Source organism: Crassostrea angulata, chromosome 2, assembly GCF_025612915.1.
Source record: "Crassostrea angulata isolate pt1a10 chromosome 2, ASM2561291v2, whole genome shotgun sequence".
NCBI lineage: Eukaryota > Metazoa > Mollusca > Bivalvia > Ostreida > Ostreidae > Magallana > Magallana angulata.
The window spans coordinates 1,227,785-1,239,182 of NC_069112.1; the positions used below are offsets into that span (position 1 = coordinate 1,227,785).

Genomic DNA, 11,398 nt, shown 5'->3' on the forward strand with positions numbered 1-11,398 from the left:
AGGAATTTGGACACGGTTATACAATCTGTCTTTAGATTAAAAAATTCCCCATGTCATTAGACTAGTATACATTACTTTATTCTTTACCAATTATCGCCAAACAGAAAAGAACTTTTTTTTTCAAACAAAATTTTACAGCCAAGAGTTCTTAAAAGAATTTTTTTGTTATAGGGTAAAAGAACAAGGGTTAATAAGCCCGCGTTTCGCCCCCGTCACACGGTGTTATCTAGACAGCCATCTGGTCGCGTTTCTCCGCCAGTTTCTCCTTCAGGCGCCTCGCGTCCTCAAGCTGCTTCTCCAACAACAAAATCCTCTCTTGGGCCTCAATTTGCTAAAAATAGCAACAAGACATTGATGACTTTTTGACTTCAACACGTCAACTGAGCTTTATCCTCTGACGTTATTTCTTTTTCTTTTTTTTTTATTGCTGAATATAAACTTTGCAAAATGTAATATTGGAATATATAAAGGTAATATTTGAGTGCTAACCTGGCGGCCTGTGAGAGCAGATTCTTGGTGTTGGGAGCGTTTGGATCAGCCGACACAGATTTGGCGGCCAGCAGCAGTTTACTTGAAACCATGGAGACGTTCTTCAGTCCGCCACCAATCTGGTTCTGCGTGTCTCCATCCTTGGACAGACCTGGAAACCAGCCAATCAAAATCAATCACAGGTACCTACATTCTACAGTGATGTCACACCTTCAGCCTCGCGTCTGTTTTGATCAAACCTTAAACTTTTAGTATCTGATTTTGTTGGAATCTCACTCTCACTGACCTGCCATGGTGAGTCCAGATTTGATGAACTCTGAGTAAGACGAGCTGTACTCGCGAGATGACTCGGCGAGTTGTTTAGGTGTGCCACGAGATGCGGTGACGATGTCACTGGCGGCCTGGTTGAGATTGACAGCGTCGTTGTTGATCTCGATCTGGATCTCCTGGAACGTGCGGTCTGTGCTCGGGTACTACAATGTACAGGAATGAAAAATTAAATCAATTCCTAATAATGATGCATAGATAAAGTAAATTTGTTTAAAAGATTATTTTTTATGAGATAGGGATTTCTATGCATATGTGAAGTAATTTAATTCTGAAAGAATGAGAACTATTTCTGTGAGAAAGGTGATTTTTTATGAGCCAAGTTAAAATTTGAGATGAAGTTTGTTTACTGTTGACATAAGGTTGCCTATTCGTCTATTTCTAAGATACATGTAGATGTAACTATCTCAGTGGATGCCATTTGACTCTTTATCCACTTATTCTGAGATCAAATCTGCTTCCGACTTAAATTTTGTCTATTTCTGAGATAGACTTTGTCTGCGGAACAGACAGATCTGCGTACCTTGGTGGACGCCAGCTTCTGGCTCGAGTCTGTGATCTGTCTGATGGCGTTATCCACGTCTCTCTGTCCGGGAAGGGCGTTCACACAGTTGTTGAGCGCACTCGACACAGCCTTGGCCACCTGGTTAAGTCGAGCCTGGTTCTCAGGGTTTTCTGGGTCGTTCATGGCTCGCTTCGTCTCCTCCAGTAGATGCGTCGACTTGTCAATGACGTCACAGGCGCTGTCGATCACTTGCCGTCTGACCTCGATGTCTTCTGAGGTTGTTCCTGAGGTTGAGGCGACACCGCGCGTGGCTTCTGTCAGCACGTGGAGAGCGTTCGCGGTGTCCCTGGCTGCTACACCCACGTAATTCTCATTGCCCTGAAAAATCACCAAATAGTGGAAATATATTATATAGATAAATATATAGATAAATAAAATCCAATTCCCTGAGAAATGACCACAGGGAAGAATGTGTGAAGAAAAGTCACAACAGAATGAAATCATGTCATATATATATATTATACTGTTCACTCCGTTTTTTCTCATATCACAAAAATTACAAAAATGGGGGTAAATACGTTACTTTTTCATTTGCATCAGTCATCTTGTTTCAATTTTTGCGTATCATATTTTTTGTGATGTCTTATTTTTTTACAACGACCATCTATTACCAGAATATATGAAATGCTCTATATATTTTACAAAATTTCTGTCTCCATTATACAATTATCTGTGTTTACCTGTGAGGCAGCCGTCAGTAGCTGAGCCATCGCCGATCCCACGTTCTTAGAGGTGGAGCCAAGTTTCATGGCCGACGCCTCCACCTGAAATACGTAACAAAATCATGTATCAACTCCATTCCACCATATTACAATAGAAAGCCATGATACAATATCAAATCTCCCATTTATATAATAATCAAAAAATATCTGACAGTTTACACCCTTTACTTACTTTTTTAGTAATGATCTTATTCACTAAACACATGCTACTATCATTAAATATTCATGACCTTTAACCCTGGCCTGAACATAATACGAATGATCCACTTCACTTTACATATAATCCAATTAACAAATGCACTATGTATACACATGCTACTATCATTGAGTATTCATGACCTTTAACCCTTGACCTGACTATATCATCACCATGACATTTTCCTCTTGGCCTTACCGTTTCACCGGGTAGTGGCACAAGGTTACCGCTGTCAGTGGCTCTGCGGTACTCCTCCAGCTCGCGGTCGAGTTCGGTCAGCTGATCAAGCGCGGCGTCCACCTCCAGTGAGATACACATCTCCTCTGCCTTCCCTGAGGCGGTTCTCAGCTCCGCGAGCGCGGTGGTCATCATCTTCACTGCCTGGTTCATGTTCATGCTTGCAGCTTGATCTCCAACCGTTGGGGCTGCGGCGTTTGCGGCGGATACCAGCTGACTGGTAGGCTGTCAGAAGAAATGTGGCCAGTGAACCGAGATGTGAAACTAGTGTCTATTACAATAGCTATGCACATCATATTATTTTGATAAAATAAATAAAATATTTTGATAAAAAAAAACAAGCATTCTGAGAGTATTGCATAAGCAATACACGTCCCCTACCGGTTTGTATTATTCTATGAAAGCTTCCAAGCACATAGGCGTCGGAACCGGGGGGGCTAGGGGGGGGGGGCTTAGCCCCCCCCCCCACTTTTTTTGCAAATTTATACCTTACCATTAGAAACATAGCATAATAGAGGGTTCACCCCCCCCCCCCACTTTTTCTCGCAGGAAAGATTGTTTCTAAATTTACACTGAGGATTGAAAAAGTGGATTCAGAAGCATACTAGCCCCCCCCCCCCCCCCCCGGATTAGGAATCTCGTGATTTTGGAAAAAGAATTTTGGGTAAGTAATTTTTTTTTATTGGAAGTAAAGGTATACTCCCCCCCCCCCCCCCCCCCGGATTAGGATTTCCATGATTTTGGGAATTACTTTTTTCTCAATATTTCAATATTTCAGAGGATTAGTCTAGCCCCCCCCCCCCCCCCCCCCCCCCACACACACACTTTCAATTTGCTTCCGATACCAGTGAAGCACACAACTATTTCAGAGCTATTAAAAACGAGATGTCATGCTTTAATCAGAGATAAAAGAACAGAGGAAATTAAAACTATATAGTTGATATAGAAATTAAATAGGAAATTGGTAAAATAATACTCTTTATTTCATCTCCTGTAATTTCGCCAAGTCTATTCTGTATTCGCTGGTAAAAATTTGTGAAAACAATGCACTGTTATGCACAATATCATTTCTTACCCTTTTCTGAACCCCGAATCAAACCAAACAGTTAAACAGCCCAACCCGACAACGAACCCGATTGTAATAATAATACAAAAAAACCCTGCCGATTAAATTTACAACACAATACTTGACACTATTTTATAGATTTTATTTGTTTGTTAGAAATGATTAAAGGAATGGTACAGGAAAAGGAATGGTACAAGTAACGCACGATATTATTACTGACTACATACTGACCTCGTTTATTCAGTTACACACCGAACCCGATAACGAACCCGAACATTAAAAAATTGGAATATAAAAAATTAATTTTCTCAAAAATATGTCAATCAGACGCTACAAAAGTGTAAACTTGATCTGTAGTTTGACATTTTGAAGCTGTTCAGCAAGTTTCATATTATTCCTCAAATGCATAAAGAAAAAAAGTGTGGAAAACTGAAGTGGGACAGACAGACGGACTGACGGACGGACAGACGGACTGACGGACGCAGAGGAAAGCTATAGTCCCCTCCGGTGAAACTGGTAGGGGACTCATAAATATAGCACAGAAACCTTAGTTTTAAGACATTTTCCTTTCTCCCCTAAACACTGCAGCGAGATTTTACAGATATTGTAGTATCGATGTTTGATTTTTTTTCTTGCCAAATGGTCTCCCTTACAATTTGTACTTTATACCTGTATAAATTCCTTGCTAGCATTGATCACTTGTAGCTGGGCTGTAGCGCTGTCCTGGTTTGTCTCAGATCCCCGGAATCCTTGGATCAACAGAGGCAGCTGTTCATTCATGATCTGTAGAAGGAGAACAACATGTGATAGTCTCAGCCAATAAAATACAACAATACAAGGAGGACACACTATTATTTTCTTAGCCAATCATATATGATTTTACAAAAACTACAGTCCCAATCAGCCAATCATCGGCAGTATTTGGAAGACACAATACAATATTCTTAGACAATTAGACAATACTATAATACTCTGGAGAAACAGAAGGAATGCAGATACAACGCTTAGTCATAGAACACAACAGGAAGATTTGACCCCTCGACCTTTTGCCAATCAATTATAACCCAGCATTTATCAGTGTTTCAACATTCAGTGTGTCTTGTTTGTCATCTAACAACTTCTGTAATAAGAATTATGGTATGATAAGTGTCCCCTGTTTACCTGGCATTGTTGAGACAATTACAGCAGGATTTAAACCAAGAACCTTTAGCTTACTGGCCAATCTACTATACCTCCCATTTGTTAAGTGTTTCCACCATTATGTAAATTGAATTGAGACTTCTTTTATTGATAAGAATTATGGAATGATGTCCCCATCACTGCTTACCTGGCATTGTTGAGTCAGTTGATGTTCCGAGGTTTTGTTAGTGTTGGATTTGTTAGCGTTCTTTGAGGCGTTAATCAGCTGTGTGGTGGCTGAGGCGGTATGACGCGCGGCGTTCTACAAAACATAGATATAATCTCTTACAGTCCTATCACATGATAAAGTAGGATTGAAATACATCAGAATTACAATCCAATTAAATATCAAAGCATGGTTGTAACCATAACACACCTAAATGACACAAGTAAAGTCTCATCACAAAACATGATTGTAATATCAAGCCATCATGTCGTATATCATTTACTGCAATTAAATTACAGGTTCTAGAGATAATTAAACGACACTTAATGAGTCTCTGACCTCTAGCCTCCTGATGAGTTTCTTTTTGAGGGCGTTGCTGGCGGCGATATTTGTGGCAGCCCGGAGATCCTCTGCAGCGCCTCATAGTCTCTTCTGCTGCTCCGAGTCGTTCGGACTCGACGCACAGCCCTGTAATATTAGAATATGACACTTTACTGAAATTGATTGAACAGATATAGCTGTTCACTGTAATACACAACTCTGTATCAAATATAACAATTTACTTCACAAATGTTTAACATGATATTGCATTCTACAGTTTCAGCTGCTTTATCTTTACCATCATATGCTCTGCGGCCTACAAATGTCTACATAACCAGACACAGAGTATACTATTACACTTCCCATCTCATTGTACAATGCACACAATTTTTCCTTACCTTGGCAGCTTCCACCATGTTCGCGGTGGCATCAGCGAGTTGTCTGGCGGCGGCCAGTAGCCGCTTCTGCATGTCCGAGTCAGAGTGGCGCTCGGCTTCTCCCCTGATGGCCCCAACCAATGAAGAGGTTGCCGGAAAACAACAGATATCAAGGTAAAAAAATTATGTCATAAACAAGTAAATATATTGAAACAGTCAACAGTCTTAAATTTCTGAGCCATGTAGGTGCTAACCCAATTTAGCATTGACTTTTATAGAATTGAACTTATGAGAGAGGTGTGAGATATTTGCGAGCTTACCTGAGCTAGCTGCCTGGCCTGTCTCACCATCTCGTGGGCGTCGCCCACACTACTGAACAGTCTGTCTGTCACAGTCAGGATCGTGTCCACTGCATCCTCGTGGGATTCCCCAGCCTGTCAATCAAAAACATACATTTACTACCTCACTGCACAGAAGAGTTCATAATCTCAGTATCATAACAATATCAAATCATTGTACTGTCATTAAAACCAAAACTTCAATGTCATACCTTTCTTCATTTAATATTGTGTAACAGGAGAGAGAGAGAGAGAGAGAGAGAGAGAGAGAGAGAGAGAGAGAGAGAGAGATAGAGAGAGAGATAGAGAGAGAGAATAAAAGCTTAAGAAAAAGAAAACAGTGAAAATCCCACTTACCGCGGTGGGTCCTGCCCCCTTCTTGATGTGCTGTAGCAGGTCGTTAAGAGCCTGAGTAACTGCTGTGGCTGCGGCGCCTAGGTCGGCCAGAAGCTTATCATCGTGGCAGGACTGCTGGGCCGCCTCCACGATTCCCTCCACAGAGTGAGCCACACCCTTTGCGGCGTCTATAAGCTGTTCCTGACAGGCCAGGCTACTGATGGTCGGAGCCACCACCTACAACATATATAGTGATACAATATAAAACGGTGTTAGTACCAACAAGCAGATATCGATGTTATCCTATGAGGTTATCATTCTAACCAATAGTACTTATTGTAACAAATGGATTAATTCAGCCAATAGGACTTATTGTAACAAATGGATTAATTCAGCCAATAGGACTTCTTGTAACAAATGGATTAATTCAACCAGCAGGACTTATTGTAACAAATGGATTAATTCAACCAATAGGACTTATTGTAACAAATGGATTAATTCAACCAATAGTAGCCACCACCTAAACCTCAATGGAAGACAGTATTTGCACTTAACACACAGGATCAATAAAAATCCAAGGTCCCAACAAATAGAATGATTTCCATCCTACTGGATCAATCCTACCCAATAGGATCAATCTCAGCCTAAAGGACCAATCTCAGCCTATAGGATCATTCTCAGCCTATAGAATCTATCCCACCCAATTTGATCAATCCCAACTCAAGGGATCGGCCGCATTCTTTTGGGTAATTCTAACCTATAAGATCATTTCGAGAAGATTTTGTCAAGCAAAGGGACCTCATGAATCAGTCCCAAAAAGTCAGATCCAAACAAATAGGTTTGTCCAACCAATAAGTATCAATCATAAAGAATTCAATAGTCCAACCAATAAGTATCAATCATAAACAATTCAATAGTCCAACCAATAAGTATCAATCATAAAGAGTTCAAATGAAAAAAATTATATTATCTACTTTATATTACAATATTTATAGTTTGATTGCAGCACTAATTTTCAACTCTGATATTCAATCTTTAAAACAAATTTCATAGAAATTAAATTCAAACTAACAGCAAACTAAGGTTTTTCAAATAAAATTGTGTTACCAGTCAGCATAGCACTCTACCTGTCGCTAAAGGGTTAACCCGCTAGCCAGAGCTAGTAGGAATGCCATATACTTGACTCTACCACATTGTCCCCCTCCAAGGAAAGAGGCGTCCTGACTCTCCTGGAGTGCCAATGCCTGTGAGCCAAAGTTCTGGAAACAATCTCTCTCACCCGCCAGAGAATACCCAGGTCCCAACATGGGCGCCAAATGTAACGGGATGGGAGAAATAATGACGGACCAGACCGGGATTCGAACCTGGGCCCCCTGAATCTATAGTCAGGTGCTCTACCAACTGAGCTATCTGGCGCCGGTATTCGAACCAGTCTGACCGTCACATAATGCCCCAACGTTGGCGCCAAATGTAACAGAGACACTTATTGCCTCTGCTGGGGTTTGAACCCAGGTCCTCTGGCACGCCAGTCCAGCACTCTATCAATCGAGCTAAAGGGTTAACCCACTAGCCAGAGCTAGTAGGAATGCCATATAACTGACTCTACCACAAGTCGTAGTACATAAAATTTGTAAAAATTGTGTTATTTTAACGATATATTAAAGAGTTATCAACTAACTGACTTGAAAATTCACAGGGTTTGTCCTTTTACCATGCCAAATAAGTGTACGAAGTTTGATAAGTATCCCTGCAAGAGTTTTCTTTTCAACTTGTTTCCAATCTGAACACACGCACAGCAGCGATGCTATATCCCCTTCGCACAAAAGTTACGCGAGGGGATAATAACAAACATTCAAACACACATTAAGCTATTAACTCTATTAACTCACCGTAACGTTTTTCTGTCACGCTACTTTCGCTCTGGGTGATTGATAACTTTAACTCAAAAATTTCGATTGATAACTCGTATACAAAGTTGATTATGACATTGATTTAATGAAATGATAATTTGTAATAGTATTAATGGTTTGGAAAGGCACATGCATTTTTTATTTGTTATTTTACAGAAGTGTGCAATCTATGATAAACATTTTTAGTTTTGAACGAATTTTGTCATAATGTATGCCCCCCTCCTTTACAATGGTTACCTGTAGATATAGCAGATTGTATGTATAATTCTATGTTACCTGTAGATATAGCAGATTGTATGTATAATTCTATGTTACCTGTACATATAGCAGATTGTATGTATATTTCTAGGTTACCTGTACATATAGCAGGTTGTATGTATAATTCTATGTTACCTGTATGTATAGCAGATTGTATGTATAATTCTATGTTACTTGTACGTAAAGCAGATTGTATGTATAATTCTATGTTACCTGTACATATAGCAGATTGTATGTATAATTCTATGTTACCTGTATGTATAGCAGATTGTATGTATAATTCTACGTTACCTGTAGATATAGCAGGTTGTATATATAATTCTAGGTTACCTGTACATATAGCAGGTTGTATGTATAATTCTATGTTACCTGTACATATAGCAGGTTGTATGTATAATTCTATGTTACCTGTAGATATAGCAGGTTGTATGTATAATTCTATGTTACCTGTACATATTGCAGGTTGTATGTATAATTCTATGTTACCTGTACATATTGCAGGTTGTATGTATAATTCTATGTTACCTGTACATATAGCAGGTTGTATGTATAATTCTATGTTACCTGTACATATTGCAGGTTGTATGTATAATTCTATGTTACCTGTAGATATAGCAGGTTGTATATATAATTCTAGGTTACCTGTACGTAAAGCAGGTTGTATATATAATTCTAACTTACCTGTACCTGTGGAAGCTGGGAGAGGGCTACTACTCCATAGGATCTCCGTAATGGTGCAAGTGCGGGAGTGATTCACTCCCGCAACGATTTCGTCTCAAATCGTTAATAAATGACAATAACATTTGCATTTCTTACCTGAACTCGAACGTTGTAGATGTCTATGGCATAAATTAATCCAAAAATATCAAGTATAGTCCATATATCGGTTATTTTTCGTGTATGTCAACAACGAAAGTTGAATTTGTCCGCCATGTTTACTGACCTTGACCGGTTTTATTTTGGGACAGCCAATGAGAAGTCAGGAGCGGATCTTGAACTGAATATAGGTTAAAACATAATTAACGCGGTAAATTTTCCATTATATACAATTTCCTTAAATGATGTTTTAGTGATATAACGAGGTAAGATCGATTATTTTCACTGACATTCACATTATCAAGCCCATCAAAACTCCAAGTGTACACAGGCAAAAGTGGCTCGCATGAATCTCATATGAAATTCGCATGAAGTTCATGTGAATTCTTCGCATGAGAAAGAGACGAAAAGTAACACGCATGAATTTCATGCAAAAACTTCATGCGATTTTGACATAATTTTCATGCGAATATCATATGATTAAAATTTCGCACAATATTCATGCGAAAATTATACCTCATGTTTCATGCGTATATCATGCGAATATCTTTATCTCTCTTTATCTAAATTTGAGAATATAAGCTGTTATATTTTGAAAAGAAAACTGAAGTCCTAATTAATTTGCTTCATACAGAATTAACGTTAACAGAAAACAATGACAGTAATCTTTTTAGGAAAATCTTCTTTATTTAGATGAGAACAAAATCCAAATTTCTTCTTCCACTTCTTGAAAAGGCTTGTTAGTTCATCAATCTACAAGAAAATATACATAATGCAGTGTTCATGAAATTTTCCTATTGCTGAATGGCATACCGGTATCTATTTTGAACGTGAATTATTAATATTGGAAGATAAAAACAAAATTCATTGATATATGACATGCAGTTGGTAACATGATAAATGCTCGTTAAAGCAGATTTGATCAAATACAATAAATTTCTGTTTTCTACGTGTCTCAATGTTAAACTTTGAACCGCGACTGAAGCCCCAGTTTAGGTCTGAGGGTCATGATTTTATAATTTAGAATCTTCACTATATAAGCAAGCTTTTGTGTGAATTTTGTCATTTTAGGTGCAGTTGTTCTTGAGAAGAAGATTTTAAAGACAGGCACGTAGCATCGTTTTTGAAAGTGGGGAGGCCAGACTCATCCAAAAAATCTTGACAAGCAAAAAAAAAAAGGGAAATTTTCAGTTTTCCAAAAATCTTCAAAATCCTAATCCGTAGGGGGTGAGGGGCTGGCGTACTATAAATTTCAATCTCACTCCTCATTTCCTTATATTCATATCAATTTTTTTCATACTCCCAAAAAAGTGGGGGAGCCAACTCCATGATAATTCCATTTTTTTTAAAAATTGTTCCTGCGAGAAAAAGTGTGGGGGGGGGGGGGCAGGCCCCCCCCTGATGCTATGTGCCTGAAAGACACACACCCTATACTCACTGTTTCTCAATTATCTCCCTTTGAAAAAGGGCTGCACCCTTCATTTTCATAATTTAAAATTCCCTTACCATAAGAATGCTTTTTATTAAGTTTGGTTAAATTTTGCCCAGTGGTTTTAGAGAAAAAGTCAAAAATGTAAAAAGTTTACAGACAGACGGACGGACGCCGGACAACAGGTGATCAGTAAAGCTCCCTCAAACCTTTTGTTCAGGTGAGCTAAAAAAAAACTATAGTAGAAAAACAGTGTTTATAATACTGCTCAAGGATGAACCAAGCTGCCATATTAATAAATGGTTTAATTGACCCTGGGTACTTGGAAATCATTATTTCTAATTTATTGTCGAGTAATAAAAACATATCATTGTGAATACAAAAGGACATTGTTACACTCAACTTGACATGGTTCACCTCAATAAATAATGCTCTAGTTCTTGTACCTAAAGTTACAGTATTGTCTGAATACGTTGAACTGTTAACAATGGTGAAGTCTGATTAATCCGTGTCCTCATTTTGTACCATGTATTACAGTACTGCCTGACTATGAAAAAAGACAAACAATATAGACATGTCACTTTAAGTTTATTGACTTTTATCTACAGCTCGCTACATTTCCCCAAACATCATTTGTATACAAGTATTATGTTTTTCATGGTAAGA

At 38.7% G+C, this 11,398-nt stretch overlaps 2 protein-coding genes and 1 non-coding gene across 3 annotated transcripts; all 3 read right to left on the bottom strand.

Moving 5' to 3' along the window:
* Window positions 1–226: 226 nt before the first annotated feature.
* On the bottom strand, window positions 227–5,192 carry LOC128171877 (talin-2-like). The gene is made up of 9 exons (XM_052837651.1): window positions 5,148–5,192; window positions 4,930–5,043; window positions 4,272–4,385; window positions 2,498–2,761; window positions 2,062–2,145; window positions 1,340–1,699; window positions 776–962; window positions 495–640; window positions 227–331 (listed from the first exon to the last, which is right to left on the bottom strand). Exons 1-9 carry the CDS (start codon window positions 5,190–5,192, stop codon window positions 227–229), a joined length of 1,419 nt encoding a protein of 472 aa, XP_052693611.1.
* A 96-nt stretch (window positions 5,193–5,288) lies between these two features.
* LOC128171878 (uncharacterized) lies at window positions 5,289–7,626 on the bottom strand. The gene is made up of 5 exons (XM_052837652.1): window positions 7,492–7,626; window positions 6,341–6,556; window positions 5,967–6,079; window positions 5,667–5,798; window positions 5,289–5,415 (listed from the first exon to the last, which is right to left on the bottom strand). Exons 1-5 carry the CDS (start codon window positions 7,624–7,626, stop codon window positions 5,289–5,291), a joined length of 723 nt encoding a protein of 240 aa, XP_052693612.1.
* Window positions 7,627–7,660: 34 nt separating this feature from the next.
* Trnay-aua (transfer RNA tyrosine (anticodon AUA)) lies at window positions 7,661–7,735 on the bottom strand. Its single transcript has one exon. It is a non-coding gene; the product is annotated as a tRNA-Tyr (tRNA).
* Between the last annotated feature and the right edge of the window lie 3,663 nt (window positions 7,736–11,398).

What these genes read in the sequence shown, in the direction of transcription:
- LOC128171877 (XM_052837651.1), bottom strand. Translation starts at nt 5,192, where the DNA reads ATGTTTTGTGATGAGACTTTACTTGTGTCATTTAGGTGTGTTATG. An exon ending in TGCCACTACCCGGTGAAACG is followed by an intron (nt 2,146 to 2,497) that starts GTAAGGCCAAGA and finishes TACGTATTTCAG; the next exon opens with GTGGAGGCGTCGGCCATGAA. An exon ending in ATCTGGACTCACCATGGCAG is followed by an intron (nt 641 to 775) that starts GTCAGTGAGAGT and finishes GCTGGTTTCCAG; the next exon opens with GTCTGTCCAAGGATGGAGAC.
- LOC128171878 (XM_052837652.1), bottom strand. Translation starts at nt 7,626, where the DNA reads ATGTTGGGACCTGGGTATTCTCTGGCGGGTGAGAGAGATTGTTTCCAG. An exon ending in CAGGCCAGGCAGCTAGCTCA is followed by an intron (nt 5,799 to 5,966) that starts GGTAAGCTCGCA and finishes TGTTGTTTTCCG; the next exon opens with GCAACCTCTTCATTGGTTGG. An exon ending in ACATGGTGGAAGCTGCCAAG is followed by an intron (nt 5,416 to 5,666) that starts GTAAGGAAAAAT and finishes CTAATATTACAG; the next exon opens with GGCTGTGCGTCGAGTCCGAA.